Source organism: Chiloscyllium plagiosum, chromosome 40 (assembly GCF_004010195.1).
Source record: "Chiloscyllium plagiosum isolate BGI_BamShark_2017 chromosome 40, ASM401019v2, whole genome shotgun sequence".
Classification (NCBI taxonomy): Eukaryota; Metazoa; Chordata; class Chondrichthyes; order Orectolobiformes; family Hemiscylliidae; genus Chiloscyllium; species Chiloscyllium plagiosum.
In genome coordinates this window covers 23,667,768-23,690,687 of record NC_057749.1, presented here as the reverse complement: position 1 = coordinate 23,690,687, position 22,920 = coordinate 23,667,768, and the positions used below count along the sequence as shown (strand labels likewise).

General features: G+C 39.7%; 1 protein-coding gene across 4 annotated transcripts in view; it reads left to right on the top strand.

Moving 5' to 3' along the window:
- The window catches only part of vps13c (vacuolar protein sorting 13 homolog C), a 286,760-nt gene that overhangs the window by 12,271 nt on the left and 251,569 nt on the right, over positions 1 to 22,920 (top strand). For 3 of the 4 annotated variants that reach the window (XM_043680592.1, XM_043680591.1, XM_043680595.1), the window contains exons 4-6: positions 4,828 to 4,923; positions 15,156 to 15,257; positions 20,995 to 21,057. In XM_043680592.1, the coding sequence (XP_043536527.1) occupies positions 4,828 to 4,923; positions 15,156 to 15,257; positions 20,995 to 21,057 (261 nt within the window). The remainder of the gene's footprint in view (positions 1 to 4,827; positions 4,924 to 15,155; positions 15,258 to 20,994; positions 21,058 to 22,920) is intronic. The other variant, XM_043680593.1, reaches the window with a different exon arrangement.

The window sequence follows — 22,920 nt, the reverse complement described above, 5'->3', positions numbered from 1 at the left end:
TGACAGAAGACCTCAGGTCTTATCCCACTCTTGGAAGAGCAGGATGTTGAAGTGTTGAACTGACATGCTATTATAAATGGATATCTTTTAGTTGAAGAAAAGGTTAACATTTTTACATCATCAACCACATCCATATTAACTATATGGACACAGAATCAGAGTCCTAGAGATATTCAGTGCAGTAACAGCTCCCTGAGTCGAACATGTCCATTCTAAATAAATCTAGTCCTATTTGCCAGCATTTGGTCCATAGCCCTCTAAACCCTTCCTATTCATATACCCATCCAGATGCCTTTTAAAATGTAGTTGCACCAACCTCCACCACTTCCTCTGGCAGCTCATCCATACACACCCCATCGTCTGCATTTTAAAAAGTTACTCCTTTTAAATCTTTCTCCTTTCACCTTAAAACCTATGCTGTCTAGTTTTGGACTCCCCCACTCTGGGAGAAAGACCTTTATTTACCCTTTCCATTACCCCTCATGATTTTATAAACCTGTAAAAGGCAAAATAGCCCCAGCCTATTCAGCCTTTCCTTATAGCTCAAGCCCTCCAATCCCGGTAACCTCCTTGTAGATCTTTTCTCAATTTTTCAAGTTTCACAACATCCTTCTTATGGCAGTGAGACCAGAATTGCACGCAGTTTTCCAATAGTGACCTAACCAATGTCCTGTACAGCCACAACATGACCTTTCAACTCCTTTGCTCAATGCATTGACCAATTAAGGCACGCATGCGAAAGCCACCTTCACTAACCTACCTACTTGCAACTTCACTCTCAAGGAACTATGAACCTGCACTCCAAGGACCTTACCATTAAGTGTATAAGTCCTTGTTGAACAACACTCCCCAGGACCTTAGCATTAAGTGTATTAGTCCTGCTAAGATTTGCTTTTCCAAAATGGAGCACCTCGCATTTATCTTAATCAAACTCCATCTGCTACTCCTCAGCCAACTGGCCCATCTGATCAAGATCCCATTGTACTATGAGGTAACCTTCTTTCCTGTCCACTATACTTCCAATTTTGGTGTCATCTGCAGACTTGGTAACTGTACCTCCTATATTCACATCCAAATCGTTTTATACAAAAGAACGAAAAGCAATGGACACAACAATGATCCTTGTGTCACGCCACAGGCTCCAGTCGGAAAATCAACCCTCCACCACCCTCTGTCTTCTGTCTTTGAGCCAGTTCTGTATCCAGATATCTAGTTCTTCATCTATTCCACGTGATCCGACTTTGCTAACCAGTCTACCCTGAGGAGCTTTGTCGAATGTCTTACTGAAGTCTGTATAGATCATGTCCACTGCTCTGCTGTCATCGATCCTTTTTGTTTATTCTTCAAAAAACTCAATCGAGTTAGTGAGGCACTATTTCCCATGCGTAAAACCATGTTAACTATTCCCAGTCAATCCTTACCTTTCCAAATGCATGTAAATCCTGTCCCTCAGGATTCCCTCCAACAACCTGCCCACCATTGATGTTAGGCTCATTTGTCTACAGTTTCCTGGCTTCTTCTTACCGGCTTTCTTAAATAGTGGCACCATGTTAGCAAACCTCCAGTCTTCAGATATCTCTCTTGTGACTATCGATGATCCAAATATTTAAGCAAGGGGACCAGCAATCACTTCCCTAGGTTTGCACAGGGTTCCACGTACACCTGATCAGGTCCTGGGGATTTATCCACCTTTGTTTTTAAGACTTCCAGCACCCCCTTCCCTATAATGTGTGTTTTTCAAGATGTTCCTATTTAGTTCCTCACGTTCTCTCGCTTCCATATTCTTCTCCGCAGTAAACACTGATGCAGAATACTCTACCACCCCCCCCCATCCTTTCTATAGCATTTGTATCCTGGAGCATTAAGCTGCCAGTCCAGTCCATCCCTGAGCTACGTCTCTGTAATTGCTATAATATCCCAGTCCCATGTTCCCAACCATGCTGAGTTCACCTGATCTACCTGTTAGGCCTCTTGCATTGAAATAAATGCAGTTTAATTTATCAGTCCTTCCTTGTTCTGTTTTGTTTCTGCCTGTGCTGACTGACTTGTTTTTTTGTCAACTGTACCCATCTCATATTGATGTATTTTCTAACTATCCCTGCTGGTTCCCCTCAACAATAACAACCCCCGCCCCACATTACTAGTTTAAATCATCCTGAGTGGCTCTAGCAAATGTCCTTGCAGTATATTAGTCCCTTTCGAATTCAGGTGCAATCCATCCGCCTTGTACAGGTCACTTCTATCTTAGAAGACATTCCAATGATCCAAAAACGTGAATCATTCTCCCTGCACCAACTCCTCGGCCATGCATTCATCTGCTCTATCCTCCTATTCTATCCTCACTAGCTTGTGGCACCAGGAGTAATCCAGATATTTCTTCCATCGAGGATCTACTTTTTAAATTCCTGCCGAACTTCCTATATTCCTTATTATTTTGTCTTTAGTTCCAATATGTACAGTGACCTCCTGCTGGCCACTCTGCCCTTCCGAGAACATTCTGCACCATCTCCGAGATAACCTTGATCCTGGCTGCAGGGATGCAACACACCATTCTGATGTCTTGCTGTTTGGGTGCAGAAACTTCTGTCTTTGTCTCTGACCAGTCTCCCCTATCACAATCGATCGCTTGGAACTTGATGTACCTCTCGTTGCATAAGAACCAGTCTTGATACCAGAAACCTGGCTGTTAGTGCTGGTTCCCCTGAGAGTCCATCACCACCTACATTTTACAAAACGGCATAATTGTTTGAAAAGGGGATAGCTGCAGGATACTCCTGCACAACCTGCCTCCCCCTCTGCATTTCCTGGAGATTTACCTGTCTGCGTCTTCCGTTTATCTCCCTCCCTGCAACTGCCATCCACATCTTTTGGAGTAGTGTGAAGTTCTGGTCACTCTCTTATAAGCAGGATATTATTAAGCTGGCGAGGATTCAGAAGAGGTTTACCAGGATGATGTTGGCAATGAAGGGTTTGAGTTATAAGGAGAGGCTGGATAGGCTGGGATTTTTTTAACTAATGTGTAGGAAGTTGAGAGGTGACTTCATGGAGGTTTATAAAATCATGAGGGTTATTGATAAAGGGGAAGGGCAGGTATCTTTCCCTCGGATGGGGCATTTCAAGACTGGCGGCATATTTATAAGGTGGGACAAAGATTTAAAGGAAGACATGAGGGACAATGTTTTTGCACAGTGGTTTGCATGTGCAGTGAACTTCCAGAGGAAGTGGTGGATCTGGGTACAGTTACAACATTTAAAAGACATTTGGACAAGTACATGAATAAGAAATGTTTGGAGGGAAATAGGCCAAGCGCAGGCAGGTGGGACTAGTTTAGTTTGGGATTATGGTTGCCATGGACTGGTTGGACCAAAGGGTCTGTTTCTGTGCTGGTATGACGAGCTGATAGTCTCATGCATGTTTTTACAAATTTGCATTCAGAAATGTAAATATGCAAAGAGTACATTGTATTGGAATGCATAAAGGGATCTGTGACACCAAATCGATTTATGAAGGAGTTGACCAATCAAGAAGAGAGTGTTTTACGAACCACTTCTTGAATTCGTTCTGAACTGAGATTCACTTTCTAGAGAGAGGGTATTTATAGGAGGAAAAACAGAACCAGTTGCTGATTTGACGAAGGGTTGTATTTTCTGAAAGGTGAACAATGTCAGTTTATGACATTGATGGAATAGTAAATGAAGGGGTTAATGACACCAGCTGATTTTTACTGAAGATCAGAGTCAAAATGATTGAGATCTGATGCTGTGACTCACTCACAGGCTAAATGCCAGCATTAATGGTGTGTCCACTGCTGCTTGTTTGGATTTTAATTGATTTGGAAAATTATTTTAATTTAAATATTAACATTTTCTCTCTTCCAACCCCCTCCCCTTTCATTTCCATTAGATACTTATTTGAAAAGTATTGCTTAGAGTATATTGCAGGGGCAATGAATGTTATGTCACAAAGCTAGTCCCTTTTTTTTTCTAAAAGCTGTTCCTTGACTCAAGGAGACTCTGTCCTTGATTTTTTTTTTTCAGAGGGGTAATAAACCGGGCCGGGCTCCGATCAGAGTGGTTTGGTACAGAGATGAAAAGGATTTTGAGAGGCCTTCTGTTTATATGTAAACAGACGAGACTTCAGGCCAAAGTGGTCATGTTTTAGAAGTGATCTGTATTATGAAAGGGGATTGATTGGTCAGCTCTCTAGCTGAGCAGTTTAGTTCAGTCCAAGTGGTGAGGAGTTCAACAGTGAATTGTGTGGAATCTCTCTCTCCCCCTCTCTCTTTTTCTGCCCTTCGACTTCAACCTGTAAGCATGCATTCCATTCATACTGGTTTTTAAAGGTAGTTTGCTTATTGGGGCTGTTGTGTATATTCAGATCAGCATAATGAAGTCTAGTTTGGATAGACTGAGTTCTGTAGGGGTTGTTTATTCTGTGCTTTGTGTTTCATTGTGTAATGTTCTGAATAAATATTTGTCTGTTTTAAAATCTAGTAGTCAACCTAGCTAACTTTTACCGAAACAAATTGCTAAGTTATGGTCTGGGCTGCCTGCTTAAGAATGTTTTGAGTGGTCCGGCCTAGTCCAGAACAGTTATATGGTCTGCCTTTTGAGAGATGTACACAGACATGGCCTCATTCTGTGCTGTGGAATTCTGTAATTCTATCCTTTTGAAAAAACATGTTCAAGTTTTGGGATTTTGTGCAGTAAAGCATCTAGGTTTTCCAGGTCAGCTGTTAATATTCTTTTTTAAGTCTCTTTAAAGCCTCATGATTTTATTTTTAAGTATACTGTGTCATGTTTTGTATTATGCTAATTTCATTTATAGACAAGCTCACTTTGAAGATCCCTTGGAAGAATCTGTACAGTGAAGCCGTGGTTGCTACTCTCGATGGATTGAACCTTCTGGTTGTTCCAGAAGGAAGTAAGTACAGTGCTGTTAATTTTATGTTAATTTATAATGTTGACCTGTCAATTAGTCTAATCTGAGCATCATTTGAAATTGAATGTTTTAATGTGTTTTGAAAAGCAAGGATTTTTCTTAGATGTTCATAAGTTGTAGAGATATTATAAGTTATTACAGTGATGGATCAAAGTGATTTTGGAACATAGGAGCAGGAGGAGGCCATTCAGCCCCTCAAGCCAGTTCCGCCATTCGGCCCCTCAAGCCAGTTCCACCATTCCTTGAGGTCATGACTGATATGTGGTCTAACTCCATATACCTTCAACTTCATAACAATACAGAGAGCAGTGTAGGTTTGGAACTCTTGCTCAAACCGCAGTCAATGCAAATTCAATTGTTAAACTGTATCTAAGATATACGCATTGTTATTAAGCAAGGATGTTAAGGGATAGGGCCCAAGGCTTAATAATAATTTGTGTATCTTGGATTAAGTTTAACAATTGAATTTGCATTGACTGCGGTTTGAGCAAGAGTTCCAAACCTACACTACTCTCTGTATTGTTATGAAGTTGAAAACATGTACTGTGCCTTTGAGAGAATGAATGCTGTTCTGAACTGAGAGATTGTATGACTAGATGGCAGTTCCAGAGTGTAATGGAAAATTTGAAAATGTGAAACTTTTGGCTGTGAAATGGCTACCTGAGCTTTGGTTGCTGTTTTGATGGTTACATTTGAATTGTCAATCAGTTTAAATTATGCCCAATTGAGTTTGGTTTGATGTTGGCAAAACAAATTCAAACTCAATGAGATGATCTGATGTCTATGGGGTATAAATTTGGTCAGAGAGCAACTGCTGTTGTGAAAGAAACTCATGGAGAACTAATTGCCCATCCATCATCTTGCTGACAAAGAAATTAGAAAAAACACTCTATCAAAGGTACTTTTTTCGTATGAAACACCTGCATCTACCCATCGCCTTTCTACCTACCTTCCTCCTTTCTTCCCCCCCCCACCGCCACCTGCATCTCACCCTCCTATTTATCTTACAGCTCCCCCCCCACCCTTTCCTGATGAAGGGCTTATGCCCGAAACGTCGAATCTGCTGCTCCTTGGATGCTGCTTGACATGCTGTGCTTTTCCGGCATCACACTTTTCGACTCTAAATCTCCAGCATTTATAGTCCTAATTTGCCTAATCTCTCCTCATCACTACAGAAGTCCAGCTATCATCCTTGTAAACCTGAGTTGAATTCTCTCCAGGGCCAAACTTATTTCTAAGGGGTGGTGCTCAGTCCTGCTCTCGGTACTCTGTGTGGTCTTGATTGGATGTTTTTAGCCACCCATGTTTAGTGCATACACAAACAGAAGTGTTTAGAAAATGTCTTTTTTTTTAGGAAGCTGCCTCAATGTTTTATTTTCCTCTTGGTCACTCCTAGCTGTGTCCTGGAGATTAATGTTCAATTTCTGAAGACTCCAGGATAATCCTCAAGAGTAGGGAAGTCTACTTAGGATCAAAGGAATGAAATGCACAAAAAAAACTATTTGGAATTCTTTAATTGTTCTTGTACAGACAGGATCTAGGTTAAAGTGGCTTAAAGTAAAACTTGTTTTCAAGTAAATAGTGTTTCAGAACAGCACCATGTTGGTTGCAAATTAAAAATCAAAAGATCGATAGTGAATATCCAAGTAGATTTGTTTTTCTTAAGCCAGACATAATCCATAAGCAGTTTGATTGCTATGCCCTGTGAGAATTAAATGTTTCACCCATTGTGTTGGGAGAGTTTGGATCTCTTTCTGACTTCATAAAGGAATGTAGAGAGTCAGAGTCATAGAGATGTACAACACGGAAACAGACCCTTTGGTCCAACCCGTCCATGCCGACCAGATGTCCCAACCCAATCTAGCTCCACCTGCCAGCACCCGGCCCATATCCCTCCAAACCGTTCCTATTCATATACCCATCCAAATGAGCATTGGTACATGGGAAGGAATTATAGTTTTTTTTTCCAGAATTGTGTTCCTTTCCTCCTGGCTGGGTGTTCTAGAGCCAGGGGTCATAAATTCAAAAAAAGGGGAAAGTTATTTAGGACTGAAATGAAGAATTTCTTCATCGGGCGGATAGTGAATTTTCTGAATTCTTGACCCCAGAGAGCTGTGGAATATCAGTCATTGAATATGCTCAAGACAGATGGATTTCTAGATATTAAAGACATCAAAGAACAGGAGGATAGTGTGGGAAGATGCATTTACTTCAGTGGCCTATTCCTCCTGTGTTGCAATGCTTGGGCAGTACGATGCTGCTGAAGGCTCCTAACCCAGCACTGAAGCCAAGTGAACAGAAGGCTTATTTTGTTTTAATAAAACAATCCATCAAAATGGGATTAATGTATGGAATGAATCCAGTGGCTCTGCAACCTGTTGTCCTGTTTATTTCCCTTTTTTATCAGAGGCTCAACTTGATTAAACTGATACAAGTTTTTGGTTTCACTTTGTGTTAACTTGACATTTTATCTGAGATTCAATATGGGAGGACAAAGCGAAGGAGCTAAAGGTGAGAGCATTGGTCAGACAGTGAGCAGTGAAGGGATGAGCAGAGCGCCTGAATTGCCCTGAGGAAGTTGTGGCGGATCTGTGAGAAGCTGAGTTTGAAGCTGGAGCAGAAGTGTGCGTGTGTGTGTATGCTGTTCCGTTACACACACTGGTCCTTGTTTCTTCACCCCAAAAAGTGCCAAGCTTCAGAATGTTCCTCCTTGGAAAGGCAGGGCTTTATGTTAGAATGCCATGCAAAATTCCTCAAATGCAATATTTAGAATGGGAATGCGAGAAGAGTGTTTCAAGTTGGGACCAGATGCTAGTGAAGTCAGTAGAATGCCAGTTTATAAGTTTGACATGCTGTTCAGTTGGAGGAATGAGAAAGGGACTTTACAGGAAATTTGTGGTTCATATTAAATGAAGACAGGAGTACATTTGACTTTGCGTAATGTTCAGTGGGATTGAAATTAAATTGACTTGACCTCGTCACTGCAGTACCAATCCACAGTCCATGTCCATGAGGCTTAATTGTTTGTAGTTTGTGGCTGTGTTTTTGAAAAACACTTTGATCCTTTGCTTGGGTAAAAGAGACTTCACTTTGATAAATGTTTGATCACGGCACGACTGTTGAGAGCTCAGATGGATGGTTAGTTCAAGTTGGACAGTTTAGAGTGGGTCGGTTCTCTGATTAAAGATACTTGGTAATGATGTCCTTTTCGATTGTATTTTGATGACTTTGGGTAAGGATTGATGGAGGATGCTTCAAGACATTGAGTCTTTGAAAGTCCCTCCAAGTTAATGCTTGTATGATTGTTGGTTCCAGAAAGAGGAAGAGTTATGTCACTTCAGTGAGTTGGGCGCCTTTGCTTAAATCATGTGCAATGAGTCAGCTGTCATTTTTAGTATAGAACAGCTGTCTTTGCTTTTTTAAAATTCACTGTTATGGGTGTTGCTGGCCAGGCCACTACTTACTGTCTATTTCACTTGTCCTTGAGCAAGTGGTGGTGAGCTGACTTTTTAAACCACTGCATTCCACGTGTGTAGTTTGACCCGCAATGTCCTTAGAGGATTTCAGGATTTTGACTCAGCGACAGCAAAGGAACGGCGATACATGTCCAAGTCAGGCTGGCGAGTGGCTTGGGAAACATGCGGGTGGTGATGTTCCCAAGTGATCTGCTGCCCTTGCCCTTCTAGGTGGAAGTGGTCATGTGTTTGGAAGGTGTTGTCGAAGGATCTTGAGTGAATTTCTGCAGTGCATCTTGTATATAGTGTACACTGCTGTTAGTAAGCATTGGTGGTGGAGAGAGTGGATATTTGTGGATGTGCTAGTCAAGTGGGCTGCTTTGTCCAGGTTGGTGTCAATCTTCGAGTGTTGTTGGAGCTGTACCCAGTGAGGAGTATTCCATCACACTCCTGACTTGTGCCTTGTAGATGGTGAACAGGCTTTGTGGAACCGTGAGGGGAGTTAATCACTGCAGCGTTCTGAACCTCTGATCTGCTTGTGTGTGCCACTGTTTGTGGTGGGTCCAGTTGAGTTTCTGTCAATATTTATCCCAAGGATGTTGGTAATGGTGGTGATAGCACCATTGAATGTCGGGGGTTGGTTACATACTATATTATTGGCGATAGCTCTTGCCTGACATCTGTGTAGTGCAAATGTTACTTGGTACTTATCAGCCCAGGCCTGGATGTTATCCAGTTCTTGTTGCATTTGATCGTGAACTGCTTCAGTATCTAAGACGTTCGGAATGGTGCTGAACATTGTGCAATCACCAGTGAACATCCCCACTTCAGGCCTTAGGATAGAGGGAAAGTCTTAATAAAACAGCTGAAGGTGGTTGAGTTCAGGACACTATCCGAAGAAACTCCTGCAGAGATGACTAACTTCCAACTCCCACAACAGTCTTCCTTTCTTTGCCTTTTATTGATGTTCTACTGAATCTGAATGGATTTTTATTTCAGTAGCCACATATAATTAAAGATTTTGTTCATTATTTTGTCTCCCTTTTCCCCGGTTTTCATCTCCCATTCATTTACAATGTAGCTGCCACACAGATTCAAATTGTGCTTGGGGAGTTTGTCAGTGATGGTCCATATGGGCTGCCTCCAACCTTATTCTGCTGAGCCTTTCAAGATGATTTTCTGTTTCAAAATAACTCTATTGGATGGGCATCAGTCATTGAAAATTTAATCAAGTCAATCTTCGCTTCTTTTTCAAGGAAAAAAAATTAAAGGTTACTGAATAAAAATATTTTGGCTCAAAGCCCCTATATTTGAAGATATACTTCCTACTCGCCCTTGCTATATGAAGTACTTTGGTGTTGTCTGCTGTGTTTAAAAGGATGAAGTAATCTAGTTATCTAATCTGGTAGAAAGATGTTCTTCTCCCACTCCCTCGTGATAAGCACCGCAGACTGGTAAGTATTTAAAGGGGTGCAGAGCTTAACAGAGCTAGTCGTTGGGCCACGTTTTACAAATGCTTCAGTCTGCTGAATTCCATTGTCTTGTGAATCGTTCCTCTAGATAGAGAATGCAAAGAAACGTCATGTTGTCCTTTTTGTGTCCCACTCAAAAGTCCAATGTAAAACTCAATTATAAATACGTCTGTTCAGACGTGTTCTGACGCACTGAAAACAACAAATGCTGGAGATCACAGTGGGTCAGGCAGCATCCATGAACAGATAGCAAGCTAACGTTTTGAGTCTAGATGATGAGTCATCTAGACTCAATGTTAGCTTGCACTCTGTCCATGGATGCTGTCGGAATCATTGTGATTTCCAGCATTTGTTGTTTTAAGTACAGATTCCAGCAGTAATTTGCTTCTACAGTATGGTTTGACACACTCCTGGGCCTTCACATGGTAAAGATCTGTGGAATTATATTCTTGCATATGGAGTTCATTTGTCTCGAGCAAAGGTATTTCTTTAGTAACCTTTAACACATTCTTGATTTGGACTTCTGACCTAAAGGGGGTCACTTTTCCTGCACCCACTAAACAAATATTAGTTAATATACCAAATTCTGTCCACTTTAAAGATTTTCTTTGAATGCTTCTTGCCATCCAACAAGTCATACTTGTGGTTGATGAATTTCTTGATTTTTCTTTTGAGATGTGTACCACAGATTTCTGATTGCAGACTCTGGGTCTAAATATCCAACTGGCAGCAGCATTGAGTCATAGAGATGTACAGCATGGAAACAGACCCTTCGGTCCAATCCATCCATGCCGACCTGATATCCCAACCCAATCTAGTCCCACCTGCCAGCACCCTACCCATATCCCTCCAAACCCTTCCTATTCATATACCAATCCAAATGCCTCTTAAATGTTGTAATTGTACCAGCCTTCACCACTTCCTCTGGTAGCTCATTCCATACACGTACCATCCTCTGCGTGAAAAAGTCGCCCCTTGGGTCTCATTTATATCTTTCCCTTCTCACCCTAAACCTATGCCCTCTAGTTCTGGACTCCCTCACCCCAGGGAAAAGACTTTGCCTATTTACCCTATCCATGCCCCTCATAATTTTGTAAACCTCTATCAGGTCACCCCTCAGCCTCTGCTCCAGGGAAAACAGAGAGATGGGTGCCCAGATTGCACTCTAGCGTTTATCTTGCGTACTGTTTCGCAGTAAAAGCTTTGTCCTAAGCAGCAAAGTACAGTCATATTTATACAAGTCCAGAGTACTTTGAATGTCACCTTTGATCAATTTTGATTGAATTTGTTCATATTCTATTAACCCTTTTTGAACTGTAAAGGTAGAAAGTTAACCTCATCTTCTACCCCTTTGCCAAAGCTTAATTATAACCATCTGTTTGGAAGATTTTTATTTTGAAACTATCCAGATATTGTATTAGCAAGTGATTGTAAGGCTGCAATCAAATTTCACACTTAAGATGGCTGAAAAGAAGAAATAGAGGCTGAGCAGTGTCTGACTATCATTTAAAGCCTCATCGTATAACAGTCTTGAAATTAACATTTTGTTATAGTATCAGTTGTTCAGAGTTGACATACCTGAAGGCAGAGGTAAATAGAGAGTGGTGATTGTTTACTTAAACATACACATTTGTAGCAGTTAGCTCTGTGCTGTGCAGCTTTACAGATGACCTGTGAAGAGGGAGGATGGATGGTCCGGTGGACCCTTGCTGATGAAGGGCTTTTGCCCGAAACGTCTATTTCGAAGCTCCTTAGATGCTGCCTGAACTGCTGTGCTCTTCCAGCACCACTAATCCAGACCCTTGCTGCCCTTGTAAAGCATGAGGTCTGCAACTTCCAGCTTTGCGGTTATATCTGGATTTTATTGTCTTGTGGCTGAGATCTTTGAATTGTTGGGCCAGAATCTATAAGCAAACCTAATAGCCAACTTGTTTCTGATCTGAACATTGATTCTTAACCAGTCAATATCATTGTCTTTGTTCACTATACCTCTCATTTGGCATAAACTCTTAACTAATATCCAGTGCCAGCCCAATCATATAGGCGAACTGGGCTGTTGCATTGGGCACTGAATCTGCCATTTCAAATGCCAAGTAAGCACAGGTAAAATTTCATTCTGAATTTGCAGAGGAACATTCAGCCCCTTGAACTTATTCTACCAGTCACTGAGATTATGGCTCATCTGTGGCCTAACTCCATATACCTGCCTTTGGTCCAAAACCCTTTTTTTTTGTTGAGCAAAGATATTATCTATCACATGTAAAATTAACAGCTGATTTGTGGTAGATTATTCCAAACATCTACCATCCTTTGTGTGTAGACGTACTTTCTTATGTCTCTTTTAAACAGCCTAGCCCTAATTTTTAGACCATACCTCTAGTTCGAGAATCTCCAACCAGTGGAAATAGTTTATCTTCATCTACCCTGTCTTTTCCTGTTATTATCTTGAAGACTTCAATCAGATCACCCCTTAACCTTCTAAATTCTAGAGAAAATAAACTTAATTTGTGTTATCTCTCCTCATATCTTATCATTTGGACTACAGTGTATTCCCTCCAAGTCCAATACGGTATATCTTTTTGAAGGTAAGATGCCCAGATTTGCACTCTTATTCCAAATGGGGTCTACTAAGGCTTTGTATAACTGCTGCATAACCTGTGCATCCATGTACTCTGGTCATCTAGATATAAAGGCCAGCATCCCATTAGCTTTCCTGATTATTTTCTGCCTCTTTGTGACATCTTAAAGATGTATGCACCTGTGTACACAAGTCTCTTTGAGTATCCACTGTAAGTAACTTCGTACCATTTAGAAAGTCCCCTAATCAAATCTTTTTTCAATCCAAAATTGATAATCTGTCAGTTGCTTACATTGAGTGCCACAATTTTGCCCATTCACTTAGTCTATCAACATCCCTTTGTGATTTTATGCTATCATCTAAACTGTCTACAATGCTGCCTGTGCTGTTAGCAGATTTGGAAATCTGACTTTCTATTCCATTATCTGAGTTGTTAATAAATAATATGAATAGAGGCTCTGTTTGCAGAGATCCTTGTGTGACATGACTGGGACGTCCTACCATTTTGAGTACTTCCCCATTATCCCTCAATCTGTTGCCTGCCACCCAACCAGTTTCCCAGCTATGTCAGTAATTTGCCCTCAATTCTGTGGACTTCTATCTTCGTTAACAGTCTCACTTTGTGAAAGATTTAATAAAATACCTTCTGTAAATCCATATAAACAACATCCATATACATTCCCAGTCCACTACCTCAGTCACCTTCGAAAGATTCAATGAAGTTTGTCAGGCATGACCTGCCTGTTGTGAATACATGTTGGCTCTCTCTCTGATTAACTAATAATTTCTCAATTATAGATGTTAGGCTAACTGATCTGTAATTCCCTGGTTTTTCTTTTTGCCCTTCTTAAAGAGCAACATTGGATGAGGGAGTTTTGTTTTTGCTGGGTTTTGGAGTGGGAGGGGGGGGAGGAGAGAATGATGGGTGGGAGTAGCGTTGGGATATTTGGGTCAAGGTAGTTGCTCTGAAATCATAGATCCCAGGAACCAAAAGCCTTTGAAGTAGTTTTGCAGACACCTGTCACATGAAATAGAACAAGAGAAATATGAAATAGAACAATCTATTCTGCTGTGATTGTGAACCCAACCTAATCTACTTAACTGGTGTCTCTAGCCGAATTAAAGAATACTTAACAGAATGGTGCTCATGGGGTCAGCTGTTTTGGAAATAATTGCCTGAACTGACCCCTCAATATTCATATATCCTTTGAATATAGTGCAGTACCTTTAAGGTTTCATCCTGGAATGGTGTGATTTATGGTATTGGTTTCAGCTTGTAGGATTCAGAATTGCAAAATTCATAATCATCAATTGTTTTGTGCAACTGTTTCCAGTTCTCTGATTGCATTCAGTTTCTGCTGAAGGGTGCCTTTCAGTTTCACTTTGAGCGAGATTTCAATTCCTGTTTTTATTTAGATTCATAGGAATTGTAGCTGTAGCCATGGTTTTGTTGAGCACTCTGAGCACTATTATTGAACAGTGCTGCATCTAATTGAAGGCGAGATGGATGCTGTTTTTTAAATTCATTGTTATCAGCATTTGAGCTAGCTACTGTCGATGTATTGGCTATAGCCTGTTGTGGTTACCACCTATTCCACCAGTTATTTCAAACACCACAAGGGCTGCAGCAATTCAAAGTGATTGCTCACCGCCACCTGTAGGAAGCCAATTTGCGATGGGCAACAAATGTTGCTCTTGCCATGATGTTAAGAACCTGAGAATCAAATTTGAAAAAAAGGTTTGCATTGTGTGCTGACAGGCTGAGTCATCATTCACCAGATGAACAGCTCATAAATTTTAAATTGTTTAATGAGCGTGCCTGTGACTTGTGTGTTACCTTATCAACTACGGAGAGCTCTTTGCACAGCCATTTTCTGTGCCAGATAATATTACCAAGGTTAGTGCAGACCTATTATCCAGAAAATAATTACAAATAAATACATTCAGCATTATTCCTTTAAATCATAAGCTATTTGATCTTAAACATATGGCAGGGAATGCAAATTTTGGTCCAGATGTTATAGTTTGCTCTGAGAATTTTTCAATGTTACAGTTAGCTTTTCAAATTGATTTAGGAACCAAAAGTATCCTTTCATGATCAAATAACAAGAATTAATCTTTTTTCCTTGTATTCTCCACTGATTGCCCACTGCTTTTAACAATTCTCAGCAAATTTTTGAGTTCTGATGAATTACCAGTTCCAAATCTGTGAAATTGGTTTATAGGTCAGTGAAAAGTTAGAAGCATTTGTTGTAATAAGTTGAGGATCGCCTCCCTTTGTGCATTCCCAGCGGTTATTAAAGATCGCTTTCCACCATTCGTATTTCAAATATTACTTTCTTTATCATGTATCCTGCTGCAAAGTAGCAGATTTGACTTTGTTCAAATAGCTGGGCAGGATCATAGATTACTGTATTTTGAGTTTAGTGATGCTACCTCATTTATCACTGCATTTAAACAGACTTGTGTCTGACTTGGAGAAAGTGAGCACTGCAGATGCTGGAGATGCCAGTCGAGAGTGTAGCGCTGGAAAAGCACAGCCGGTCAGGCACCACCCAAGAAGCAGGAGAATCAGTGTTTTGGGGATAAGCCCTTATCAGGATTTGTGTCTGACTTGCCCTTTTACTCCTGTTTATTTGGTCTAGAGGTGGGTAAAATGCAATCAGTATATGCATTGTACAACTTCACAATGATTATTTGTTCCTGCAGGTATCCAGTACGATGCTGAAAAGGAAGAGAAACAGCTGCAGGAGAACAAACAGAAAGAACTACTTCGAATTGAAGATGCATTGCAAAAAGCAGCAATGAAAGGTATGGAAATTGTGCGAGAAATCTCTGCTAGCCTTTACGGTGTTGTTCATAGTGGATGTAATTTGATTTTGATGATTGTATTCTGGCTTGTAGCCTTTAATCTTGAGTGTTGAGGGGTCTTCAACCATGAGCAAGCAAACAAATCTATAAACATGTGTTGGAAAGATGAAAGTCAACGGTATTTTTGGCTATCATTTGTCGCAAAGCACCATTTAAAAAGTTTTTTAAAAAATGACAAACTAAAACAAGTTTTTTTTTGCTGAATCAAATTAACCAGTATTGAGAATTAGAATGTGCAGTACATCTGAGAAAACAACGGCAATGAATTATTAACCTGAGCAGGCAGAATTTGAATGGGAAGTTATTCAATGAGAACTGTATGCACCAGACTGTTGGGGTCGGGAGTACTATGCACAGTTTTGGTCAGTGCTTATAGGAATGGTATTATTGAATTTGAGAGGGTTTAAAAAAAGATTTGCCATGATTTTGGTGGGACTGGAGGGTTTATTATAAGGATAGTCTGGATATGCTGGGACCTTTTGCCCTGAAGCATAAGAGGTTGAGGCGTGACCTGACAGAGGTTTATAAATTCAAGAGGGGCATAGATAAGGTGATAGCAAAGGTCTTTTCCCTAGGATGGGAAGGTTCAAAACTAGGGGCCATATCTTTAATATGAGAGGGGAAAGCTTTAAAAGGGATTTGAGGGGCAACTTTTCTTTTACACAGACGGTGGTTCGTATATGGACTGAACTACCAGAGGAAGTGGTAGATGCAGGTACAGTTACAACATTATAAAAGACATTTGGATAAGTACATGAACAAGAAAGGTTTAGAGGAATATGGACTAAATGCAGGTAGATGGGAATGACTTCAGTTTGGGAAACTTGGTCAACATGGACTAGTTGGTCCAAAGGGTCTGTTTCTATGCTGTATGATCTGTGCCAGATGTCAGGCTTTCAGTCCATACCGGCATTACAGAAGGAAAAGGGATATAAATCAATTTAGTTTAATTTGGAAGGTCGGCTAAGGTGTTTGATTCAATCAGAGCAATATTTGTTTTTTCTTCATGCATATTTAAGCCAGTGAAGTTTTAAAATCAATTCATGGTTTTGAAAATTCACTTGCAGGTTGCATTTATTTTGTATCTGTCCCAAAAATGTTGTACCTAACCAACTACAAGAAGTGTGTAAAACCTTTTTATTTTCCTTCAAGTAACATACACAATTTTCTTTGACGTTTGGTTGTCCCAACTATGAAAATCTATTTTCTTGAAAAGTAGTTGCTTTTAAAATGATGAGTGTGTTTCCTTTTGTGAATGTGTTGAGCATCCCTGTTGTTGCCTGTGTTGAATAGCTGTGGCTTGGCACTAAAATAGGCAGTGATATTGGAGTAACAAAGGAGTTTTACCTTAACAGAAAGCAATATCAAGACTGCAGACTTGAGTTTTCAATTGTCCATTGCAGTGAGGTGTGATGCAAGCTGTTGACTGGTTTGTGTGGAAGTTAAAGTGCTTGGTTATGCTTTCCGCACATTTCAATTCATTTACTGTCTTCCTTTATTGTGCAGACAGGATGAGTGTCAACATCTTCCATTTAGATGCAGGCTTGTTTATATGTACAATAAACTGCAGCTATTTAATGATGAAGGATAATGTAGTCACAAATATAGTTTTCCAATATGCAGAATTTTAACATCCAACTAGTTTTCAATGTCTTGATCTGTGTCGCTCAGAACATGTTGAGTAGTTTCTGTTGCTGAGTGCATGTAGTGTTCGATTAGCTTATTTTTCTTGGCTGGTGCTTAGGCATGTGAAGTGCTCCCTAGTTAGCTGAATGAATCCTCCAAACATTTATACAGACTTAAGTGGCTTATTGCTGCATGAAATTTTATAAAGTTTTGTTTGTCCTAATGGAGCCTTTTTATTAACACACTTGTTCCTTCAAGTTACTTAATGGCTTAACATTTTTTTGTGAAAATTGCCAATTGTGTTCGTGGTATAGGTTTATTTGTGCTGAGAAGGGAATAGATTAAGTATTAGGGAGGTGACGTGGGGATCCGTGTTAGATGAAATGGTTATTATATTTTAATTTTCAGAAAATTGGGACAGTTGCACACTTTCTCCAGTAAGAAAATTCTGATGGGTTCTTTCCTGACACCCCACTCCTTTGTCTGTGACTTGGTGATGCTCAAACCTGATTGAACTAAAACACAATTACTTGCTGAAACTTTCAGGCACTTATCCCACTGTTTGTTACTCTCAGTGCTAAGTGAAACATTTTAAATATTTTTGGCTATTTCCTGAACTTGTTTAGCATGAAGGTGCTGAAATTTGGTACCCTTTTCATCTGAGATAGTGTCTCGGGAGCAGAGAATGATTACTTCTGCTTTGGAGTTGAGGGTCCTGAGGTGACAACATCTACAATGTATCACAGTGACTTGGTGATTTTTAAGGGATCAGTGCTCAATCTGTGAAAACACTATTCATTTGAACAGAAATGCTTGGTGAAGCAAGCATTAGGTAAAGGTCAGGAATCGAAGGGATACAAGAGAAGAATGGCATTCATCCATATCTTCAGGGTCTGGGGGATGTTGGTCTGCTCGTGATTAGCTTAAATGGATCATGTAACCATAGTCACAGAATGACTAGGATAGGTGGGGATGGACAAAAGGCAACTTGGCGGCAGTGTTTTTTTGCCACTTTGTGCCTTTTGACATATCATGATGTCGTGTCAGCATGCATGAAATGTAAAGATCAGTTGTCTGGCTCGTATTCGAGTTTTGAGTGAACCATCTATGGTAGCATCTCAAGGTAGTATTGGATTATGGAGTGCAGTATACCCAAATTCTCATTGTGAAAGACTCAAAGACTGTGCGAAGGGCTGGGTGTCTAACATGAGCACATCGAGGAACTGGCACATTTTGGATGGTTGCAGTTGAAATCACTACTCTCGTGGTAAAAGAAATCAAACAAATTTCACCAAGAATATAGCCCAACAGAAGGTATAGTAATGTGCAATAGTTGACTGCAGCTCCTTGTTATGCTCAATGTTATCTGCAAAATTATTCCAGATAGCTGCCATTGTGTATAATTGCTAATGGAATGAGAAAATGTGTTCTTTAGGTGTTGGAAAATTAATTGGGAAGTGGAGACATTCTGAAAGGTTAGCAGTGTGTAAACACTACTTGCGCTTAGGAAAAAGGCACACTTTTGACCTAGAAACGTACAGGCTAATTGCTCTTGCATCAAAAGATGTAATCTATATTTGGAATTGATGTGTATAGCATATGCCTTAATAATTAACAGTGAGTTTATTAGGGTATGTCCTATTGAACGAACAAACAATCCACCTCTTTGACAGCACAAAATTCCTGTATGAATGATTGATCTGAAAGCTGTGGAATGTTGTTTAAGAGTGGGAATTTAGTTCACAACTAAAAGTAAAGACTTTCCTGCTTTTAAGGGTCAGTATAAATGGCGTCTTGTGGGAGGTACTGAATGACATACAGTTTGAAAGATTGAACTCCTGTCTGTAACGTTAATACATTGATAGAAGTAGAATGGCAATAGGAAGAAAGATGCATTGAATATTTTGCAGAATGTTTTGGCTCAGTACTACTAGCAGGGAAATGTCAAATGAAGCATAAAGCTAACTTGTGGAAGTTATTGTAGGTGCAAAACACGTTCTTTTCCTCCAAGAAATCAAAATGAAAATAAAAGATAAAATGTTCCAAATCTGGAATTTGTTTAAGTCATTTATGAAAGATGGATGGTGTGCTATCTCAATTTATTTTTTTCTTCATTCTCTGTCCCTTGACCCAGGCTGCTTATCTTGTCATTATCTGGGACTGTGTTAGGATATTAATGTTAGAAATCCGTATCTTGTATTAAACAGATAGTATCGTAATACGTAGACGGATTAAAGAGCTGTATGGTATAACTGTTGACTGTAAGTTAGGTTGCTCAAGGATGAACAAATGTTATTATCTTGAGTCTAAAAATACCTGCAAAAGAGGTTTTTTGATCATGATGTGGCCCAGCATTCTGTTTTCAAAGTGCCTCAGTACAGCAATAGGAAGTGTTAATTTTTCGTGTTGGTGTTCAGACTGTCTTGTATTCCTGTTGGAGGAACGGAACAAATACACATATTTTACAATCTTATTGATGAAGCACAGCTCTTACGGTCTTCATTCCTTTCATCCTGTCTTTAGATTGTTTCCTCAGGATAAAGATTGGAAAGTTGAGTGTACTTGAGTCCGAACCTTAATTTTATAACGAGGCGGTCACGTTCATCTATGAATTCTCTTAATTTACAAAGTCAGCTGCCTTGTTTGCCCTCATGAATAATCTAGTTAAATTAACTTGTCCTTTGGATGAAAGTAAAATGATGTTTCTTAATTTCCTAGTTTTCTTGAAAGTAACTTCTAATTGCATTATGATTGATAATAAAGCAATTCCTTAGTTACCTATTCAACATAGATATTAATTGGATCTCGATTTCTCCAAAGTAGTTAGACAAATCTAGCTTGATTGTACGGTGTTCTAAGCACGTGTGATTAGTTTCTGTGTTGTGCCAGTTTACTCCTGAATCTTCAAAATAGATTTTTGTGCTGTCAAATAATTTGAATTCAAATTACTGAATGATTGATTTGTGAATACTCCCAAGAAGGATTTTATTAAATTTTCTTCTCTCTATTAGATGGTTTTTAATTTAAATGGCTTTGTATATGTAAGGTAGCTTAAGTATTGTTTTTTCTTGTTCAGTTGGTAAATCCTGTTGACCTTATGAATGTCTTTGATCTGCATAAGTGGTAGAGAATATTGGATGATGAGTGCTGGTTTGCAGTTTGAATGGATTTTATGCATGTATGATGAACTAACTTCTAATGGCTTGGAATTTCTGAACTTCAATTTAATTCAATAGATTATTTTAATTTAGCACGAATTGTTAATTATATCTTTTTTAAATGTGTTTTTGAGACAGTTGTAACTTACAAAATATTGTTTTTCATTTTGTTTCTCCACTTTATCATGAACTTAGAATAATTTTGTAGCTATCTGTGTTTTAGGCTCACAAGTTAATCAAGATTTAATTCCTCGACCAATGTATTTCTAATTTCTCTCTCTGTTTTTAACTCCTTTTTGTCCTTGATCCTCTTTTCTCCTTGAACAGTGACTCATACTAGGTCAGAGCTATCATTGGCTCTTCACTATTATCCAATTAAAGATCGGGGGTGCCAGGCCTAAATGTGTGATCAGATCAATCGTTGCATCCTACCTTGGAAGAAATACATTTAATTCCAGCAGGTGATTTATGTTGCCTTGCTTGTCTTTAAGACTCAATGACGTTGATCGTAACAGCAAATCCAAAGGGAAAGATTGATATATTTCTCCAATTATTGTTGGATAGATTAGATTCTCCACAGTGTGGAAACAGGCCCTTCGGCCCAGCCAGTCCACACCGACCCTCTGAAGAGTAATCCACCCTGACCCATTTCCCTCTGACTAATGCACCTAACACTACGGGCAATTTAGCATGGCCAATTCACCTGAGCTGCACATCTTTGGATTGTGAGATATTTGAAGGATGAACTATCTGTTGAATTTTATTTAATACAACATTGTTTTCATGCTCAAATGTGGAGATCTAGTTGAAGTGATTTTTGTTCTCATTATTGAATTGCGAATGTTGTCTTCATGTATAATATTTTATCCTTATTGCTGCGTATTGGGATGAAGGTGCCTCTTCAGGAGAGTTCTTGCTTTCCTTGGAAAGCTATGTTTATAAGGACGCCAAACCTGGTAGGTACTTCAATGCATAATTATATTGCATCTGTTTTGTGATTTAATGTAAATTAATAAAACAAAAGCTTATTTTGTGGCAACACATGTTTTTAAAATTTTTTATAAAGAAACTGCATGAATTTTCCCACGCAACACTTGGATTTTACCATTAAACTAACCCAGTGAACTAGTGGAATGAGGTTTAACAGGCAAGTTGTGGGGGTGGTGAAGTGAGCGAGGTGAATGTTTATAACCAGTGAAGTAGTAGAAAATGTCAGTGCGTCTGGACAAGGGTTGAGAATAAATACATGAAGATCTGAACACAAGCTAAAATGTTGAGTTTGCCAAAGCTTTTAGAAATAAGGGATTGACAGGTTGACATGAATGGACTCCCATAGGGTTCACTGTTAATAGCTCAACTAACTCCAAACCATATCAATGACTGGGATGAAGGGACTAAATATATGGTTGCTAAATTTGCTCATGATGCCAAAATGGGCAAGGGAATAAGTTACGAAGAGGACATCAGTGATTGTGAGTTGGCGGGGAGAAATATTGAGTGTATGTATAATGTGGGAAAATGTCAACTTGTAATGCTGTGGTTGTTCAAGGTTTTGGTGAGACCACATCTCGAGTACCGTGTTGTTTTAAGAATATCAGTGGATTAGAAGCAGTTCAGAGAAGCTTCACTCAACTAATTCCTGGGATGAAGAAGTAACCTTATGAGGAAAGGTTGGACAGTTTGGGCCTGTGTAGCAATTAGAATAAGAGGTGTCCTTTTGAAACACAAAAGATCCTGAGGCATTTCACCAGATGGATGCTGAAAGAATATTTTCATTTGTGGAGGACACAGGTTCAGAATGGGGAAACACTTTGAGTGCTGTTAGTCTGTGGAATTCTTTCCCAGAGTGTGGTGGATGTGGTATCTGTGTTTTCCAGGCTGAATTAGTTGCATTCTTGATTGACAAAGTGTTCAGAAGTTGTCGGGGATATACAGAAAAGTTGCATTAAGGCCACAATCAGATCAACCATGAAAACAATTAATGGAGTAGGCTTGAAGGGCTGAACAGCGGCTTTCTAATTGTGAGTTTGAATATGCCTTAGGCTTACTCTAAGGAGATTTATTAAAAAAAATAGTAAAGCAAAGGAGCAACGACATGGGCAGGCTCATAATATTAAGCTGGGAGAACCAGTGTGGCTGATTTTCCTGGAAGTTAGTGTGTTGACGTAAACCATGTTTGTAGATCTTTCAGTTGCAGGTTTCTTGAAGGAGTTTGTGTCACGCAGATATCTCGTGAAAACGAATGTGAAAAATGGTGGGTCTGGTTGCATGGAAAATTATGGAAAAAGCTAACAATGGGGAGGACTCAGTTTATTCAAGTTCCATAAAAATTGATAGGACAGAGTATGGAAAGACTTGGACATCTAACTTCAGACACAGCAGAGGAGACGATGGCCTAGTGGTATTATCGCTGGACTCTTAATCGAGAGAACCAGATAACGTTATGGGGACCTCGAGTTGAATCCTGCCACAGGAGATGGTGGAATTTAAATTAAATATCTGGAGCGAAGAATGTAATGGCCATGTATTGCCGATTGTTGGAAAAACCGATCTGGTTCACTAATATCCTTCAGGGAAGGAATCTGCCATTCTTGCATGTGATTCCAGACCCACAGCAATGTGGTTGACTCTTAACCACCCTCTGGGCAATTAGGGATGGGCAGTAAATGCCGCATAGCCAGCAATGCCCTCATCCTGTGAATGAATAAAAAAGAAAGACGTGGACAACTATGAGAAGGGGGGCAGTCAACACAGGTCTGATGGTGTCGTATTTAAATATGAAAGAAGGTAAATGAGCTTGTAGCACAGATTGAAGTTGG